At 36.7% G+C, this 21,565-nt stretch overlaps 1 protein-coding gene across 1 annotated transcript in view; it reads right to left on the bottom strand.

Moving 5' to 3' along the window:
- NOL10 (nucleolar protein 10) overlaps positions 1-21,166 on the bottom strand; it is a 49,946-nt gene extending 28,780 nt beyond the window's left edge. Inside the window, exons 1-12 of the mRNA XM_010081829.1 lie at positions 21,079-21,166; positions 20,384-20,482; positions 19,582-19,659; positions 17,675-17,712; positions 13,725-13,861; positions 12,929-12,994; positions 11,414-11,474; positions 10,839-10,924; positions 10,405-10,483; positions 9,005-9,154; positions 6,673-6,739; positions 1,319-1,371 (exon numbers count right to left, since the gene is read on the bottom strand). Coding sequence (XP_010080131.1) covers positions 1,319-1,371; positions 6,673-6,739; positions 9,005-9,154; positions 10,405-10,483; positions 10,839-10,924; positions 11,414-11,474; positions 12,929-12,994; positions 13,725-13,861; positions 17,675-17,712; positions 19,582-19,659; positions 20,384-20,482; positions 21,079-21,166 — 1,002 coding nt within the window. The remainder of the gene's footprint in view (positions 1-1,318; positions 1,372-6,672; positions 6,740-9,004; positions 9,155-10,404; positions 10,484-10,838; positions 10,925-11,413; positions 11,475-12,928; positions 12,995-13,724; positions 13,862-17,674; positions 17,713-19,581; positions 19,660-20,383; positions 20,483-21,078) is intronic.
- Between the last annotated feature and the right edge of the window lie 399 nt (positions 21,167-21,565).

Genomic DNA, 21,565 nt, shown 5'->3' with positions numbered 1-21,565 from the left:
CTTCTAACTACAGCTAATACTTTGTCTTAAATATAAAAATATTTGTTGTTCCCTCACCCTGTGTTATCCAAAGCATGGAACAGCTCCAGTTAACAACATAAAAGTTGGTTAGAGCTGAATTAGAGAAATAGACTAATGTACATCTGACATTTAATTTACAACCTGACATAAATGACACACAAAGAATTCATGTATAAAATTTTACCTTTATTTAAATGCAAAAATCTAATAATAAAAGTAAATATAACTAGACTATAGAATTGTTTAGAGTGGTATACTCTTGTGTTTAGGAAGGTATATACAGCAGATATATAGTGTCTATCCCACAAAGAAAAATGTAAACTTATGAATCTCTACCTTAAATGTAATCAAGACCATACAGGGATGGGGCTAGACAATCCAGAAATAAACTAAAGAAAATTAAATTAAAATTAATTTTACATCGATTATCTGAATGAAGACTTCTTGGCTGATTTAAAAAAAACAGATAAAAATATATTTAAAAATGAACAAATTTCATGGTTTGTCCGGATTGTGAATAAAAATACTTAAGATGAAGTGTATGTATTTTTAGAGTCTGGTCAGCTACACTGCATGTAATATTTACATATATATCCTACTATTTATCTCCTACCAGGCCAAAAAAGCCTCTTGTGAATGCACTGTAGAATCAAAACCAGAAGAAGAGTGAAATGCAGGTGTAGCTTTCTGTACCATTCCCTAACACCAGAAGGCTTGCTGTTAAGTCTCTTTAAAACCAACCTGCAGAGATATAACATACAGTTTAACTACAGTTAAGTCTTTCAATTGAAGAGCTTCTCAAGAGAAAAGCTACAATTCAAGTAGGGCATGGAGCAGAACCTAATGCCAAGAGCCATACTTGGAGACAAACAACATTTCTTTGTCAGAACAGAGAATAGTTACTGCCATGACTATGTCACTATATACCACATCAGTAATGAAATATTTCACACCAAAGCAAAATTACTATCTTGAAAGTAATCTATATAGTCCCTATTTAGGAATTATTTTCTGATCAGCTATCAAAAAATACTTTATCCAGCAAAGCTCCACTTGAATTTCCTACTGCTACTAGCCAGTTTTGGAACTGGCAGCAAAAGACAAATTACAGGTTGTTTTTTTAGTAATTCAGTATGTTACATTAATAAATTATGGTTAGCTTAAATTGATTTTATCATGAAAAGTCAGAGAATGTAGATGTGAATTTACAGAAGTAGTTTTCCAACATGAATACTTGAATGACACCAAACAACTGAGTTTTAAAAGAGCAATATCAGCAAAAATTTGTATTACTTACTGGTATATAATAGATATTCATTTTAGGGGCTTCATTGGCAGTCATTAGCATTCCTAAAAAGAGATTTCCACATTTAAAAATATTGGTCACAAGAGGATAACACTCCTTTTTTTAAAAAAAAATATACATGCTTGAGGCATTCAATTCACATGAAGTAGATTTGTACATAGGACTTAAAATATCTTTCCAGGAAAAGAAATGGGAATAAAGGAAAATTTGCTGGCACACACACACAAAAATGTAGAATGGCAATCTTGAGCATTTGTAGGAAAAGAACCCTTCATGGGTTAGGGGAGGAGGGGTGAAAGCACACTACCTGTAGTTCATATAGCACACATTCTTGGCCTGCAATGGAACAGCTAGACCCATCAATAATTGTTGCATAAAATACTAAGGAAAGAAAGGTCTAGCAGCAGCACAATTAATGAAGCTTTGTTTCCTACATACCATTCCTTTTTGTCCTCTTTCTTAACAACTGTTCAACACCACTTCAATCAACATGAACTCCTGACAACCGCAGGCTGCCAATTTTCATAACAAATTTAAATAGTTTGTCCCATAATACTGTTTAGAACAAATCCAGTTGGTATTCCACTTAAAACCAACCTTGGGCATAAACTTCTATTATTAATACAATAGTGTTCTGGTTTTTTGTTTTGCTTTGTTTTATACACACACCTACAATCTAAACAAAGCCATAAATCATAACATGGTTTGTTCCTTTTTTCATATTTCATCTTGGGAAATCAGCACAACAGTAGCTTGTCAACACAAAATGAGAGACAGAACATTGTGGCTTCCAATGCAGTAATATTAGTGATATTAGCCCACCGGGACAAATGTAAAATTTGAAATACCTATGACTATACCTAAGAAACACCGTGAATAAGGGCTGCAAGTACTCTGAATATAAAAAACTACTGTAGAAATATTAAAATCCATGGAAAACCTCCAACTGCCACAAGACTTCATTTAAGTTCAAAATGAGAAATATTCTCCTTTTCCTTCTACGTGAGAAAGTAATAAGGACACTTGGCACATACTTTTATGTTTATCTCAGTTTTGTCTTTCCAAATTAGCTGACCACCAGGTAATACAAGAGATGGAATATGAAGAAGAAAAGAGCAATCAAGTTAGATAACATTCTGATCTAAAAGTACTGTAACATACGCCACCGAGGCTATGAATAACTGGGTCAATTACTACACACCCAGAGGGCAGAGAAATATAATTTACACCCAACTAGAGGAACGCAATTAACATGGGTGGAGTAATCCTTCCTACCTAATCCTTTCATTAAAAATGCACAATGCAGCTGGACTTAGAACATCAGAAAAAAAGGGGGCTCACTTTCCCAGCAAAGCAAGAAATTTGTGAAAACTCAGTCAGCAAACTGAGGCTAAAAACAATACCTGGAAAGGTTTTTAGAAAATTTAAGAAAAAGCAAGAAATTATAGTATGTACGTACATATACAAACACAACGTACTGTATGTACACAGTATAGTATAGTATACAGATTACAGGCTCCCTTAACATATCAGCATGGTCACTGCTATTTCAGGAGACAAAGCATTTCTCCACTGACTGAATATGAATCACTAGAGATAAAAGGAAAGAAATTAACTCTGCAGGTGCTTCAAAGATGACAGTAAAGGCAAAACCTCCTCTTTGAGAGTCTTCACCAATAATGAAAGGAGGGAAAAACAGTCCTCAGAACAGTACATGGGCATGTACTACAGGGGAAATAAGAGAATAAAAAAAGAAGAACAACTTTGTGAAAGGAGAAGTCTACTCCACACGTTTTCACTGTTTCAGCTTGATCGCTTTAAAAGGGAAATAAATGAGAACTCTTTTTTTCAGATAAGAGGTTTTAATAAGACTATCTTTGGAAAGTGGTCTGCAATACAGTATCATCAATTTAAAGGAATGAAAACATGAGTATGAAGCAGCAGTAAATGGGAGAAGCAGTTTTAAGAAAATGAAAATTTTTAACTTAATTGAAACAAATGTGGCACAGACTTCTATACACTAGAGATGCTGTTAAGTTTCATTTATATTCTACAATTTAATTGAAGCTGAGTCAAGGCTACTCAGTCAGTGGTAAACTTTTTTTTCCCCTAGCCCCAATCTGTACATGTGTGATCAGAGACAAGAGATTCATAACTAGTATAAAAGATCTAAGTTTGTCATTTTGTAGCTTGGTCAAAGATACACCAGGGTTTGCTTCCCGTGAAAGGTAGTAATACTGGAGCTGGTGGGTAAAATAATTTAATTAAAAAAACGCCAACTACAACAAAACTCCCACAAAAGTACTGAAAAAGAATATTTCACATTATACTGATCCACAGTTTACCATAAATGTTTCACTCTTCCAATTCTTTTTTTTTTTATAATTGGGACAATGCAGTGTCAAAACTACTTCATTAATGCATATGAAGCAGACATTTTGATGTAAAAAAGGACTCCAACTAAGATAAAGTAGCAGCTACCTTCTGTAGTTTTAAAACAGGACTTGATTATTACAACCGTCGTAATAAAATTATGAATACAAAATGGAAAAGTAAAATGTCTAGACATACCAGACATCAATTTTCCCAAAACAAAAGCATTCTAAATGTAGATTCAATGACTTCTGGTTCATGACATTCTGAAACTGTTCTCTTCAATTTGAAACAAAATATGTAAGTATTTCTTATGAAACAAATTCTGAATTTTGACCCACATCAGTCAATAAAATATGAAAGTATTTTGTTCCTTGCAATGACGAACTGTAAAGCTGCTTTAAGCATAAGACCATAAGGGTGAGATTAGGGTACAGGCTTTCTGAGCAGCAGTTTCACATGAAATGTTAAAACACAAGCTAGGCAAAGATCTCTTGGGTTTCCTGTGCCATGCTGGCTTCACAAACATCCAGCAGTGCTCTGAGAATGCTGGGGCACCAATGAGACCACTGAGCCATAGCCATACTGGTACTTCAATGATACTGTATTTCCAGCTTTCCACAACTGCAAGCTCATATTAATGAAAGTATTTTCTTATATTCAGATGCTCAGTTGTTATTATTCTTTACATTCTGAATGAGCATGAGGTGGTCCTAAGCATCTTAAATTCTGGAGCAACAGTATTTATGACAAACATGCAATGCACCACCTCTTACCTTAAGTCTCTCACATTCTAGTTTTTCCCCCTCTATCTCCATATGACTACAAAATACAACCTAGTTTTCACCTTGCAACAGTTCTTACCAAAAGACATTAACCCGCTACCCTACAGACACAGTCGAAGAAAGGACAGTAAGAAAAGCCGAACTGATTTAAGGAGGAGACATGGGGCACAGGACTGGAATGCACAATCTAGATTACTGATCTAGATCTAGATCACAGACACATGAAACAGGAATGTCCAATAAGCACCATTAGGGAGCCACGTGCATTTGATTCTTTGTGCTACAAGATTCTTTCTGCAGTCTCATGAAAATCATTTCTGCAAAAGCACTTGAGGCATGTTTACATACCGCCAAGGCTACAGAGGGTCCATAGCTGAGTTATGTCCATTCTCATAGATATTTAAACTTGACTGGATATGACCTGAGCAACATGATCAGACTTTGAAGTTGGACGTAACTTCAAGTCTGGCCCTGCTTTGAGCAGGAAATATACGACCCCCAGAGCTCCCTTCCAATATGAATTACACTAAGATTCTACATTGTCAAATAACTTACTTCTGTTTCACTCCCTGTCATGAGCCCTTCATTATCAATGCTGCATGGATGTTAATTCGCTCCTGAGTTCTCTTTTGGATTAAATCAACAAGCTCATCAAAGCTGAAACCTGGATGAAATGCTAAAGATAATCTACTCCAATGACCTGTCTCTGTAGCCACTATGGATGAGACAAGACCAGGTTTGTCTCCCTCCATGTTTCACAGTGCGCACTGTTACACACAGTTATTCTCCAATACCCCAACATGAACTCATACATACAACCAGGGCACATGCCATGCCACAGTCCCTCTTTTGGCAAGCTGCAATTCTTCACTTGCATTATTTCTGGCACTTTGGTCTGGGAAAAACAAATATATGGAACACAAATAAAAATGGTTTGATGCCTTTTTGAGGGCTCAGAAAAACCTAGCCCAATTCCTAAGTAGTGAAACACCAGTCTGTTTCAGAGAGGGTTAAACCTGAGCAGCATGGAAGCAAGTTAATATTTTCATCAGCAAGCTCCTCCAGACCATTATACTTTTGCTGCTGCATAAGGTCAAAAATGCCCACCATCTCAGCAGGGATCAGTACTGAAGTGCTTATCTTACCAAAAAAAAAAAAAAAAAGACATTCTTAAGTAAGGTTGGCAGAAAAGACAAGTTTTAACTCGTTAGAAATCTCAGATTAACTTATCTACAATCTTGAATTTGAGCTCCTAATATGAATCAAAGTCCAAGTCGCTCTCTCTTCACTGCTACCTCTCTCTAAAATAAAGATAGTAGCAGAGTTTGCAACATAGGCATTCTCTGGAATACGAATTTTGTCCTGTGCCATCCTAGTGGTTCTAATTTTTATTTTATCTTTTTCAGTACTGCTTTCTAAAAATGAAGTAGGTGTCACATACTAGTTAAGAACTAAGCAACCCAAATCAAGCAGGGAAAACTACGGGCAGTTGCAGTCTTAGGTATAACCAAAGCACATGTGCACATACAACCACCATTTTGTAAAATATTTTTACTCACAGGGTAGGATCTGGAAACTTTGGTTAAAAGTGACCCTCACTTTCGACCTCTAAACATAACATTATGGTATGCAGCAAATTTGAAAACAGTCACAAAAAGCATGCAAATCTGTGCACTGAGGAATCTACACTTAAAACCAAAGTATTCAATCTAAGGGAGGGCACAGTAAGTGCTATATCTAAACTGAGGAAAGATCAAATAGTTGTAAACACTTGTAAAAATTTGCAAACTTGCTGTAAAGAGATTCCTCCTAGCTCTAGAAAGCAAGCTCTAACTCAGCTGGGACTTAGCCAAGACAAAAGGCCAAAATTCCTATTCTTATGAAATTAAGCACTTCAGATATTTGAAAGGGTAAAAGAGGTCAACCACCCAACAGGCAGCGCAGCAGCTCCTAACTGCAGAGGCTCCGATTTGACACAGATGCAGAGGAAACAATGACACTGACTGACAAGTAACCATTTTTTCCTAGCCCTGTCATAAGGAGGAAAGTAGACCTAATCTGCATCATCTAAACAAAAAAAACCAAAAAAACCCAAACAAACAAAACAAAAAAAAAGACCACAGCTTGGGTTACAAAAGCTTTCCACTTTCTGTTTTGAACTTAATAAGACATTAACATAGAACATACCTGAATTTGGATACAGGCAGACATCATTGATAGCATATTCTGGTTCCATTGAGGTAAATATCTTTCCCTGAAATTGTAGGAAGAAAATATACTCTAAAGAACACAAACCAATATAATTAAATTCAGTAAATCTAAACATTTAGGACAGCCATTACAGAAGTTAAGAAATATGATGGAATAAAGATGGAACAAATTTTGCAACACAATAAAACTTTATTTAAAGTATCTGAACACAACACAAGGAACTAAATATTGTCTTTTGTCTCTGATCCGATCTCTTAAATGGGAGTGTAGCCTACTGGTTATTGAAGACTGAGCAATGTACAGTCATACCTCTAATTTCTCAGCTCATACTTCTGTGTTGAAAATTTATGTGTCAGATGTATTTTATTTTTTTCAAGGGGGGGTGGGGATGGACAAAGTCTCTAAGTTCCTGGCACACTGTCAGTGTAACCCTCATTTTGTTCCACTATGACTGTGGCAGTTTTAAATAATTTTATTCTGCTAAGTGTCATTAGCTGAAGTGATAGATTGGGAGTGAAATTTGACCCTGGAGCTTGGTTCCTCCACCCTGCTCATTTCTACATAAAATGAAATATAGCTCAGTACTTTATCTGTAATTTATAAACTCAGTATTAAAGAGGTCTAAACACAAAATAAAAGTAATAAAAGCATCCAGTGGTATGTAGCTTCAATCAGAATTGAAGTTATAAAGGTTATTTAAGAAAGAGGTAAAAGCAGGAAACAACATTCTCAAAAAAAAAAAAAAAAAACCAAACAAAAAACTGGAACAGAGTCTGAAAAACCCAGACAAAATACAGGTGCTCTTATAAGCCAACACACAAGACAGCCAGTAAAGGAAGAGTCTCTAAGAACTGGGCCACAGAATCTGAAGCATGAGAGTACATGCCTACACAGTTCTAAATGAGGGACAGGAACAGAGCAAATTTTCATCCTATTCCTCTTTTTTCTTTCCCTGCAGCAATCCCACCTACCTCTCCAGGTCCTTCCTTTCCCTCCCGGTTACATGCTGTTACTCCACCCACCTCTGGTCTCTCCCGGATGATTAATAGGAGTCCTCCCCCACCCCGGTCTTAGCAGACAAAAGCCTCATGCTCCCCACCCCAAGGCACGTCTCAGCATGGGGCTATTCTGGTATCAAAGCCATATGCTCTCCACCCGGCAGTCTGCCTCTGCAGTTGGTTCCCAGCCAGAGATAGTCGGGAACCAACATCTGGGAGAGGTGGAGCCAGCTGGAACATACTCTAGGATAGAGTCCAAAGCTATCTTTGCCTTCCAGCAGTAAGAAACTCTCCCTTTTCCCACTGCAGAGGCCACCTGACAAACCTTTCAGTGTTTCATCCTCAAAGAGGGAAATATATATACCTAGGAAAAATGGAAAGAGGCCACTGCAGATGTTTTAAATAATAACCAATAATTTATTTGCTCTTTTAAACAATAAAAAGTAACTGCAGAGGAGCTTACAAAAAACCGCTTGTGATCACAGAAAAAAATAAAAGGGGCTGTTGAAAGTTCATGAAGAAGCACAACAATAGAGAAATGACTGCCTGAAATAGTCAGAAAAAAGTGCCTCTAATGTAACTGCTCAATACATTTCATTATAAAGCTAGAAAAGCATAGATGGAGAATGGAGAAGAAATACAATGAATAAAGACAGCCCCTCATAATGAACCAAGCTACAGTAGTATTACTATGAACCTATGGGTAACATATTTTGTGTGAGCTGCATTGATGGAAAGAGAAGAAAAGAACACAATATAATGAAAGAAAGTGTTATGAAAAGTAAAGATTTCAACTTCACATAGAGGTACAAAAGGCTGGGATTAAGACGTTGCCTACTGCAACATAAACCTCTAATACACATTGTTATTCGGATCCAGGCATAGTATTTGCTTCAATATCGAAACAGGTTTTTGTGAAAATAAGCAGCCCCTGATTTTAACAGGTCATGAACTAACTGATTTAACTGTGTTCAAGCACACTGTGAGGAATACACAAACCAGGGACCAGGGCAATGGCTAAAATACTACTTTTTATGTTTAAATCCTTCTACTGAAAGAAGCAGCAGAGAAGAACAAATAGCAAAAAAAATAACTAAGACTACACCTTTATACCTGACAGGCTGTTGAATAACTTCCAAGATGTTTTTTAGTCAGACAGGACAAAATGCCATATAAATTAGGACACATTAAAACTCCAACTTCCTACATCAAATTTCAGCTTTATTATTCAACTGCATGGGGGGGGGACGACACACAAAATAAAAATAAAAAAAAAAAAAATCTAAATGCAGCAACATAAAAACACTCACCGTATCTTTGTTCCACATTTTTATGATTCGAGAATCTGCAGAGATAATTAAATCCAACTGATGGTGAAACTGAATTGACTTAATAGGCAGGCCATAGTGGTGATCTTTGACTATTAATGGATTACTAGACCGGAGATCATATAATAAAACCTTGAAGAATAAGAGACAGATTAAACTTGCAATATTGTCAGATCAAGAGGAAGTCACACACACACCAGATCTTCACTAAAGATTTAACTAAACTTGAGATTTTTTACTTAAATACATGGAAAAGATTTATGTAAAATACATAATTTTAAATTCTGAGAACAGCTTATTAAGTGAACCCGATTTATTCTGTCAATATTTTAACGTCAGAGTGCTTCAGTCCAGAAAAATTAAGAGCAAATTTAAGAGCTCACCAACTTCCTAAAGCCTTTTCCTCCCTAAAGCCTTGCTTCCTAAAGCATTTCTATTGAAAAAATGAACCATTTTCAAGGCTCTTATTATTTCTTAATTACTAACATTTCACATTCAGATTTTTGTCATGTTCTTACAAGATTTAGATTTTCTGACTCCCTTCCACATTCAGTGAGTATCGCTTTCACTCAGTGAAACACCACAAAAATAAATTTTTTATTTTAAGTAAAGAAGGGAATACAGGCCCTGTCTTCCAGAAATCTGCATTTTTGTCTACAAAGTTTCCTGTGGAACTTGAGAAAGACCTCAGATCTTTCACACATAAAGTGTGACTAGTAATAATTTTTGTGAAAAAATATTACTAGTATGTTTAACAAAAAATATACTCTCCAATAAAACTTGCTTGGCATGTGTGCTAACATTATCACAAATACCACTCTTGCATACGTATCTGCTGTTGAACAAGCTACAGTTTTCTAAACCCATCAAAAGACTGATGAAGGCAGAAAAAAATCCCCATACCTTGCTTTACAAATAAGATGGTAACAATGAATAAATCAATCAAAATGATCCCTCATAGAAAGGTAAGACATTAAAAAAAACAGTTGAAAGACAATCACTTCTGCTTCTTTAGCCACCATCAAGACAAGGGAGAGCATATACATTGCATTGAGATGGTATCAGTGGAGTCTCAAAAAGCAGCAACTTCCCTGCATACTTGACTCTTACATTACAAGAAAATTGCAGAATTTCAAGTTATATAGTAGGCAGGTTGTACCATTTTAAGTGGTCCCTACAATATTCTGAAGAGCTACACCATTTGACAAAATTAATTCGCAGTTTGACTATTACTACTCTAGACATGTAATTTATGCTCTGACAAATACTTTTATTAATATATATTTACATTACAATAAGTGCACTTAATGTATGATAGATCTGGACTGGCAATTGCAAGAACAGGATCTCCTACGAAATGTTGTAGATGAAGTTAAGTCTACCTGCCCAGTAGATGTTCCTACAGCCATATTCAAAGCTCCATCAAATTTCAGTGCCGAAATGGATGGCAAACCCTCTATCCTGCAAAGCACAACGCTTATAGTTATACATTCTTTCAATACAGGCTACATATAATTTTTTCAATGTTAAAAATTGCTAGGATAATTAATGTAAATTAATTTAGAGATATCACTCAGAAATACTACTTCAAAAAGCTGTATTGTTTACATTCACAACTTGTGGTTGTATAGAAAATTAGCCACTACTACTGAGATCAGTAACTAAAAGACTGCATTATGACTAAGAAAACCCTTTATTCAAACTAGCAATAAGAAGACCATGGGCAAGTAATTTTAATGCACGGTGGGATTGTTTCTAAATGCAAAACTTCTGAAAAAACAGAAGAACACATTTTGAAAAGGTAGCCTTTACTCACTCTGTGTCTGCTGTCACGCTGCTTAAAGCACAGTCCAACACCCCGACTCGATTTCTAGTTCTAGGATCCCAGCATTCCACTCTACCCTGAACAGTTTAGAAAATACGTTTCAACTTATGCAACAGATGGCTGGTATTGTGAAAATGTTTAAATAAAATTATGAATTATTTAATCTACAAATAATTAATCAAATTTACTAGGTTGACATAGGTTGTTCTAATAGTGGCAGGCAAGCAATGTGATCTGAATGAGACTTATTAACAAAAAATTCCCAAGGATTACTAGGGTACACATGCTAGCTAATTTCTACAGGTGGCCATACTGTAAAGCAAGATAATGCTATTTTCTCTCTCATCTGCAAAATCTCAAGCATCTCACCAACGAAGGCAAATCAGGAATTATATCTGCACTATGTTCTAAAAAAGTAATCTTGTTTAATAGATCTATACTTAACATACCAAATAAGATCAAATTAATTAATTAGGTTTCTGTCATGTTTTCTTCTTATCCTCATACAAATATAAAAAAGAAACAAACATCACTGTCCTTTTTATAAAAGGAATGCAAACATTTACCTCAGCTGTCCCCATGGCAAACAAGAAGTGTACAGGATTTATGTCACAGGCATTACTCTCTCTAAAATAGAAAAAGGAGCAAGTTTAATGACCTCAGAACAATTTAACAGAACAAGTAAAAGGATTTCTGCAATCATGTACACTACTGCTTCGCCTGGAAAAGCAAAAGCTGGGGGCAGGGAAAGATGGCCACCTAATAGCAGCTTCCCATACTTAAGAGGAACCAAGAATTTTGAGCCATCAGAGGCAGTGCTGATGACTTGAAACACTTAAGGTTCTGACTGGATATAAGGATAATATTTTTACGCTGTACAGATAAGCAAGCACTGGAATGGGCTGCACATAGAGGCTGTGGAATTTCCATCCTTGGAGACTTCAAGACCACCTGGGAAAATTCATCTGAATTCAGTGTGACCATGCCTGCAGCAGGAGTCTGGGCTCTGAGGTTCTTTCCAACCTGAATGATTGTGTTTCTCTGCCCATACCCACCAGCTACCACCAAGCCTTGCCATATCACTCTGCTCCACTACATTCTTAAACAACTCAACTATGTCAAAAGATGCTCCTGATTACTTATCTTCCAAAGCTTACATCTCAAACATATTCTGACGAACGGCCCGTCTTCCTTTCTGTCCTTCAAGTATCTTATTTCTCAACAGGGCACCCAGAAACCTTGTATTTCTCCAACAATTCTTCCAAAGTACTAATACTTCTCTTTACACTGCTCATGCTGGCACCTTTCAACTTCTCCCACTGAAAGCCCTCCACCTCTAATTCTATAACTCACCAATTCCCCTACCTCAAAACCTTCTCACAAATTCAAGTCTCATCTCCATAATTCAGATTTTACACTACACCCTTAGCTCTCCTGCTCCAGGATTTTCCCATTGGTTTTTTTTGTCTTTTTTTTCCCCTATGCTCAGCTTCTGTAATTATGTCTGCCCAAATACTCCTTCCTCCATTACACTATCCTACCCACTGAGCACCAGCTGTTGCCCACCAACTAGCCGCTTTATCTAGTCAAGTCTGTTCTTCTCATCTGCTCCCCACATAAAAGAAGCCCAGCTCCTGCTCTGGTAGGGTTTTCAAAAGAATCAGACACATGCTGGAGATATAAAAATTCTCTTTGGGCTACTCCAAGAGCAGAAGGACAAAGACATGCCTGGGAAAGTACACACCCTGTGGGTAGATCTCTATATGATGGCTAAATTGAGCAATAATGGCAAAGTTTTAATGAAATGCTCTTAAGATCAAGTTATATAATACCTACTCTATGTCTGTATTAAGTAATTTTAAAATATCCACAAAAGAAAACTCAATTAAAACATAAAAACTAGAACAAAGAATTACAGAACATAAAATAAAATGAGGCTCAGACTCAGCATATGTTCCCTTTCAACTCTACAACGCATTTGGGCAGTATTCAGATACAGTACTGATGGCGAGCATGCTAGTAGTTTGCTTCCACCTGGTGGAAAGAAGACAGATAGATGTCATGCATTACAGATAACTTACGAAGCGTCAGTTTGCAGTGAGTTGAGAAACCTTCCCTGTTCCAGATTTAGCCGGTATACTTCAGAACTACAAAGAAAAAAATCCCAAATTACTCCTTTCTCTTACGAATACGGCAAAATACTCTCATAAGTTAGGAGTTACAGATTCTTGCTGACAGCCTAATTTTACCAAACATACACTTTTCAGACTTCACATTCTAAAATATAGGACACATCTGTCCTTCAGTGTTAAAAATACAGAGAAAAATGTGTATGTTCACCAAAGATATTTATTACACTGCAGTATCCTACCAATTACTCTTTTTGCAGGGAAAAGATGCATTAATTCATTTAAGATCTTTTAATTTCTTGTGATTTACATTACATCTTGATTTCCTACTTATTTTGTTTGAAACCCTGAATACCTCATTTTATTTTCACTATGTCTTCTCACAAACTCAATTTTATGTGATTTGACTTATACTTTAACCCCAACTAGGATAGAAAAAGTTATTTACCTTTCATTACTTAGATGCTAAACAGTTTTTAAAACAGTACACTGAATTGCAATTGTTACGACAACTTTGCAAATACATGATGTACCTGGTTTAAGAACCAAAGAAAAAAAAAATCTTAGTACAGGAAACTGAATTAATTTTAGTCTTCCCACATTTTCCACTCTTCACAGTCTCTATTATTAATTTGGAAGGAATTGCCACTTCTTCCAATTTTTAACTTTTCTGGTACTTTAATGTTCATCTTAGTCTCGGAAAATATTGCTAACAGAAGTGAAACAAAACAATCCATTTAATCAATACCTTGCTCCTACAAAATACAGGTCACACGATGGATAGTGATACGAGAAATCTCTACCAAATTTTGGTATTCTTGTCCTGTAGTAATGGCCGTGTTGTGAATGAAACTCCACAAATCTGCCACACTGCAAGAAGACAATCTGAAAATAAAATAGAAAGCACTGAAATACACAAAAGCAGATTACAATGTCCTCAACTTGTCTTTCAGTTTTTTTTTCAAGCCCACACAGTTTTATCACAAGTCATTTAAAGCATTTCTACTAAAAGGATAGACTCGACTAGTGCTTCATCATTCTCACTAGCCACAGCAGAGATCTTTAGTAATAACCATTAAATAAATATTCACAAGAGTATATGTGACAACCTGAAAGTGACTCTGCAACCAGAAGCAGTATAGTCATCTTGATGTTGTGGTGCACAAAGATTAACATCTGTACTTCTTTCAGACACCCAGAGTTAGCAATTTCTTCCAGGAACAATGCCATGGGGACACCAGTGTGTTTACAGGTACTAAGAACAGGTACTATATACATCCTGGCCAATGGCAGTGTTCCAATAAATAACACCAACAACCTTTATACATTTTTTTTGTTGTTTGCCAACTGAATAATCACATTGTTTCTGAAACGTAGACAAACATCTCAGTCCTGGAAGAGTCCAGGGAGGCATTACTAGAAGGCTAGATCTATGCTAGTAAATAAAATAGGCCAGAACCTGCCCCCGTAGTCCTGATGGCAAGTTAACATAGCACAGCTCGGATACATATGAAGGAATTCTTCCCAATCCAGAGACAGTAACATCCACACCATCTGTTACACTCATGCTGTGCCTCAAACCATGCTCAGGCACTGTGTGATGGAGGAACAGTTGACCTGGCCCAAACTCACACCACAGTGCATGCAAACAATTAAATGGTACAGCTATTCACAGGCTGACTCTTGACTCTGAGCCTCATCCCTATTTAGCATAGACTAGAAAAGTGCTAGTTTATGTTAGAATATTTATAGTCCATGCATCTTCTAAAAGTAGTAGACAACATTTTAAATCTCCTACTGTTGGACTACATTGTCAGCAGTGCAAGGAAGGACAAGATGCTCAGAAAATGTGAGGTCCAAAAGTTATTTTAAATCAGTCATCTTTATTTATGTACCTGTATATTCCTCCCTTACAAGACATGGAGAAAGTATTGACCTATGCTAGTACTTCATGCCTATTTATCAGAGTCCCCCCTTATTTTAGGATTTCTGATACCAGAAAAAGCCCGCGTTTCAGCTTCTATTCATGGACTCACTCACCTTGGTCCAAGACCAAGTAGAGTATAATCTTTCAGAAGTGTAACTACGATTTCATACAAGACAACATCAGCTTTGCAGCTGGATCTGTAATACAATGATGTTTTTCATATACATCCCAATCAATCTTTTGTATGCCTAATGCCTTTATATGTTTAACCGGAGGTTTACAACAAGCAAAGCTTGCTGGAAGCAATGCCCAGATCACATCTTTTCTCTATCATAATTGCAAAAGAAGAAATGTCTGCATCTACATGCAATATAGAAGCGAAATAAACTGTAAGAACAAAAAATTAAACCGTATTTAATTTTAACATACTACCAGTAAAAAAATCAAAAACCTGTTACCAGGAAGAGAGAATACGCAGTTTGCTTTCAATGAGAAAAGTGAATTTTCCTTTCACCCACTCTACCTCCAAAAGATGTTATAAAGTTTCTGATAGCTGCCAAAAGCAACTAAAGATTCTGCTAATGATTGCCTTACCTCTAATAATTTTCTATTTTAAGATAAATTTCTACAATATTGGGCTTGAAGATATTTGTGTCCTCTTTCATTAGCAATGGATACAACTCACTGTAAATCATGTTTGCCTTTCCTTCATACTAAATCAATTTCGGTCACTACAACCTCAGGGTAGCAAAAGCATAGCCACCACTGTGTGGCAAAAATGCCAAGCGGAAATACGTGCCTTTTGCCAAAAAGCCGTGGAAAAAAAGATATGATTCTCTCCTAAGTCTGAAACTTAGTTCAAGACTAAAACTTCTAAGTCTAAAACTTAAGAGAGCCAAGAACTGTAACTGGCTTTACAGATACCAGTATGAATGAAAGCCAACAGCGTGCTCTCACAGTGAAAATGAAAATAAGCCTCAAAAGGTGACCTATGAGGATAGCGGGAGCAGACTGGGGAGAAGTTTTTTTCCCTCCTCTACTAAAGCATGAGGCAATGTGTCTAGTGTTGGGCCTTCCAATGTAAAAGGGATGTTGAGAGCGTCTACGAAGACAGACAACGGGAAGAACACAAAGCATACCAAGAAAGGTTGGAAGAATCTTAGCTTGTTTAGTCAGGCAAAGAGCACCCTAGAGGACAACTTCATAGCAGCCAGCAACTGAAGTGCAGTTACAAAAATGACAAGAGTCAAACTCTTTGCAATAGCAACAGTGAAAATTTCAGATTTTCCTGGGCAGGTTGGACAGGAAGGAAAAATTCGTTATGATGAGGTAGCACAGCACTGCAACAACTTATTTGTGAATTAGTGAATTTATTAGTGAATTTGCAGAACCTCCATGCTTGCAGTTTTTGACAGTCCTGTTCAAGCATTAAATGACATCTGAAGATCCCTTTCCAATCAGTATTTTTATGATTCTAAGCATTTCAAGTGTAATTTCTCAAATGTTATTCCCTCTTTCTAACACGTTCAAAACATTATGACAGCTACCTGAAATTAGTTTTCTTTCTAATGATTTGTTAAGTTTTATGAAAACAGAATTGAAAATTAGGTTGTATTATGTTGTGAAAGTAGGGTTACAGTCTGAAATATATAGTACCAATTTCAGTTGAAAACATGCACAAGCCTTACTGTTCATAACCAGTCAGAAACATATTTGCAAATGTAATGTGTTCCTCAGTCTCTGAAATAACTGTTTGGTCTGTACAACCAGAAACATTTTCCCACAGACAGCCAAGTGGGAGGCTATTGTACCGATCAGTCGCTTTCCTCTGCTACTGATTTCAGGCATATTCTTAGAAATCTCACAGGGGAAAAAAAAAATACTACTAATACTACTATTGGAAAATATAAAGCTAGAAGGTTAGATGATAGCATCTCTGATCAAATAGAAATACTTATTAAAACTAACCTGTACTGGAAATGCTAAAGTCTTTTCTCAGAAAAAAGTATTAAAATGAACACTTAAAAAATAAAACCAAACACTTGTCATAATGAAATCAGCAAAGTTATATGCTTAAATTTCATATTTAATTTGCAACATACTACCTTGATGAATCAGTAAAGCAAAGTTTACAGAAATAGGTAGCATCTTTTATTACACCAGCTGCTGCAGCTGAAGAAAACAGCCAGGTGTTAAACAGAATTATAAGCAGTAACTGTATTGGGCCTGTAACAGGGCTGATGGTCCTAAGAACTCAACTGTTTCATCCAGGTACAGCACTTAACTAAAAAAAAAAAAAAAAAGACATTACTTGTCTCCACAATTTTTACTTCATTCATATGCTTATAATCGTCGTGGCTACAGCAACCCTGACAAACCAGGCTATTAACTTACCTGTAGCCACCCCACCTCTCAAAAATGGTGTATCTGTATATCACTTGTCACAAGGGATCATGACTAAATGTTATCCTAGAAAGAATAACTAATTCCATTTTTCACATCTTTTTTTGTAGGATAGATCACTATTTGAAGTTTTTCTCTACTACAGACAAAAGACTTTGAAAGCGGTAAGGCAAATTATAATACAAAGAGACAAAGAAAACAAACATTTTGAAGGTACAAAAATGTTTATCCTGTTTGCTTTTCTAAAAAAAAAACTTTTCTGTTCCAAAAGTTGTGTTGATTGACTGTCTTTACTATATATGAAAATGCATTTTAATACATATACTAAACAATTTTTTCCATTTACACATTGAAAACATTAAACATACCTTTGAGTAATCATCTGATAAAATCTCAAATGTAACCACTAGAGGAGAGAGCAAGAGAATTTTAGGTCAACTAAGTAAGCACACTTATTTGCAAACATTGGCATAAATCCTGAAAACATTTACACTCAGGCTAACCTTTAGTCATATAAGTATTCCCCACAGGTGTCAATGCATAACGCAGGCATTGTGATAACATCTTTAATTATATAACTTTATTTGCAAAATAGTAAGTAGTTTTCTAAAACTTTAGAAACATATGAAGCATCTTGTAATCTTTTTATCGTTCTTGTATACTTGACATGTTCTTCAACACAAGGCTCAACCATGTATTTATTGGCTCGGGGAAGTTCTAATCAAATGGTTTTCAGTGACTGTGTGGTCCATGGACCTTTGGTAATCCATCAAAGATGACAAAAAATTACATGAGTTCAGACATATTACGCACAAACCTGTACATGCAACCGTTCTAAGGTGTCAGCACTTCCACGGAAAAAGTTTTAAGGCTCAAAAAAATCACAAATCTGAAGGCTACTATCCATGCTGAACATTGCAACGTATTGAACTTTGCCTAGTTTTAAATGAGCTGGGTTGGGAACATTAGGGAGTAGCTGCTCCAGCTAAATTGGTTCAATTTAAATGAGGTAGCTCATTTAAACTTACCTGAAGTGACTCTATGCTACATTTCAAATTAAACATACTTCTGCAGTCTAGTAAGATGCCAGTTCAAAAAAAAAAAAAATTACTTTAAGCTCTAATTACCAGCAAGCATTTACTATCACAGTGACTTCTACTCTTTTAAAGCAGGTCTCACTCTTGCCGCACCTTCCCTCTCCCCAGCCTCTCTGAACCCCTACCACCTCCCTTCTTACAGCAGCACTGTCCCTTCACCCTGTGTGACTCCCTGTAGTCCTGAGGCACAGGGTAAAGAAACACCACCATGCTCTACTCCCCTTTTCCTGACATAATCCAGTAGCTCTCAATTTTTATTTTTCACATCACTTTCACACACATCACAGTTAAACTAGTTTCATTATTCCACGATTTAGGACTTCTGCCACTCTATGCTCACCCCCTCATTGCTTTGGTCACTCCTGTATCACAGTTTTCAGGCATCAATCTTCTAACATCCCAGTCTTCTAACAAAAAACCAAAACAACAACAAAAAAAACCCCCACCAAACCCAAACTTCATTCCCCAAATCTATGCACCCTAAAACTCAGAGCCACAACAGCTCTAACCTCCTCCCCTAGTCTAACTGCCTGCGGATTCTCCCTTTCCCACTGTCTAAATGGCTCCTTGCTTTCCTCACCATAGTTGTTCTCCCTCCAAATTAGTAGCAAACAAAGTGTAATTAGGGCCTTGGCCATGCTACCATCTACCCTTAAGTACCTTGTTTCCAAGAAAATGAAAAAAAAAAAAAAACCCAAAACAAACAAACCCACTCTCAGGGAATTCTCTTTACCTTGTAACTAACAGACTGAGCTTGGGCTCCCATGACAAAACAGTGAGAACTCATTTCAGTAACGATAGTGCAACCACAGTACATTTTCCTCGCTTACTGCTTTGCAGAAGAGGAAAGAATGGAGATCTGGCTACTATCCAGCCATCGTACACACACAGCATTCCCCAAAGAGATCACAGCCTTCAGCCACATTCACTCTCTGAGCTCTGCGCTTACTGGCTCAAGGTAAATCTTACACTCTTCATGCCACTCCAAGAGAGGAAAGAACTTTCAATAAGATGTGAAAAATACAGAGATAAAGACTAGGTGATGTTTCACTCTAGATTCTTGTATTACCTCAAAGTACACTCTGTCACCTCAGCACAGGGAGGGGAATTTCTACTTGAGTCCAACCTGAATTATACATGAAAGGTATCTTGTACTAACAGTCATAGCTTATACTAACCTTCAGAATCTAAGCATCTTTCAAATTTCTGGGATAACTGATAGGTATCAAAACAGCGGATCCTTGGCTTATAAGTTCCTGAAAGAACAATTTGATCTTTAGTAAAAAAAAAAAAATTAAACAAGAAGATATCATTAAAGCTTTTTGTTTTTTAATATAATGTCTTACATATACAGGCTTTACTGCATTTCAACTATCTTACCAAAGCCTCTGTGACTGAAAAAACATGCCTCTTAGTAACATAACCTTATGGCCTGTTGTTTGTCTTTGGTGCCTAAGTACCCTACCTGTATGTAGGTTCTTCTGATTACTGGGTACATCATACAGAATTTAATAATACCTTCCAGTAAGTCTGAAAGACCAAGCCTCCTTTGTGCTACTAAAGTATTCATGTCTGGATCCTACTTTGACAGTTAAAAAATGTAGCATTCTCCACCCCACTTTAAAAAACACAATGATGTTCAGAGGTACTTATTGACACCCAATAAGTAAGAACTTAAGGTTTTAACTGTATTATAAATGCCCCACAGCAGGGGGGTTGGACTAGATGATCTCAAAAGTTCTTGCCAACCCAAACCATTCTATGATTCTAAGAACATCTGTATTCTAAAAAGAACTGTTTCACAGTATTGGTTTTAAGACAGCCACTCTATCACATCTTAGGAATAAGCTTCCAAAACTCTGTTCAATGCTACGTTTAAAAATGAACTCTTATCAATTCTACCTGAAATACTAAGCCATTCTGTAATAAAGATTTTCTAGCACTTCTGGCCTCTGCTAGAGAGATAGTCCGTTAACTCACCAACTGCCATAATATACTGTCCATCTCTTGATACCTTAATTTTTGTACTAACTGTGGGCATTTCAAAGTCTTGAATAAGTTCAATTCTTCTACGGATATCTGTAAAGAAAAAAAAATTAAAGGAAGCAGTATTATATCAGCCACAAAAACTACTGGTTTCTTATGGAGGCGTGTTGAGCTAATTGAATATAAGGAATGTCTTTTAAGATCTTTAAGATGTTTTAGAATGTATTCCATCCTCCTGTTAACTCTATGCATTGTTAGTTTGTTGAGGTTTTTATACAATGCTTCTTATGGTATGTAAATAGCCACATTTTATTTTGGATAACAAGTTTAGGCTCAAATGAAGATGTTCGTCCACTCTAAGAGGGGAATAATACACATAAAAGAGTTTATAGGTGGACTTTATCATAAGCTATATGTGGAATTGATCTGTCACATTTTTCCACAATCTACAACCCCAATATGCCTGAAATCTAAAGCAAGATTGGTAATATTCTGTTTATATAAAGCTATACAGAAAGCTGAAGTATGGCCTTCTAACTGTAACTATTGATAGCTTTAATTTTGTAGTTTTTAAAATATGAGATACACATAACTTCCTTCTATCAGTTAGTAAAGTGTCTCTTTCTGGACTTGCTGGTTGTGTATGTGCAGCTCAGCATTACCCAGGACCCTGTGACAGGAAAACTCACCCACATCTTTCTTCTGTAAAGCTCTTTTCTTCCTGTCTGACAGCCACTGTAAGGGAACATATAAATCAGTCTCGAGCTCCTTACTCATTAAGGAACCAGAGAATCACTTAAAGTCTACCCAATTTGAAAGTATAAGACATTTAGGCCGTTAACTCTTTTTTTCTTTATTATTTGAAAACTTCCACTGGTAAGTTTAACCATTCCACACCAACACAACTTAGAAAGCAGGGGGTTTTAATGTCTGTGGGGTAACACACCTACAGTCAGAGATTCACGCATTCAAACTGCATTTGTAGTTTAATAAATGCTTATAGCTTGTTTTAATTAACGATCCCCACCCTCCGCGGGGGTGTGCACGGAGAAGGGGCAGCCCGGAGAGCCGCTGCGGCCCGGGATGGAGCTCAGGCGCGCCTGAGCAACACGCGTGTAAAGCCTCCTGCTGCGGGCACCGGCGAGCGGCCCCTGGGCTGGGCCGGCAGCGCGTCCC

This window comes from Pterocles gutturalis, unplaced genomic scaffold, assembly GCF_000699245.1.
Source record: "Pterocles gutturalis isolate BGI_N339 unplaced genomic scaffold, ASM69924v1 scaffold1904, whole genome shotgun sequence".
Lineage (NCBI taxonomy): Eukaryota > Metazoa > Chordata > Aves > Pterocliformes > Pteroclidae > Pterocles > Pterocles gutturalis.
The sequence above is the reverse complement of the archived record's forward strand: the minus strand, read 5'-3'. Positions and strand labels throughout refer to the sequence as shown.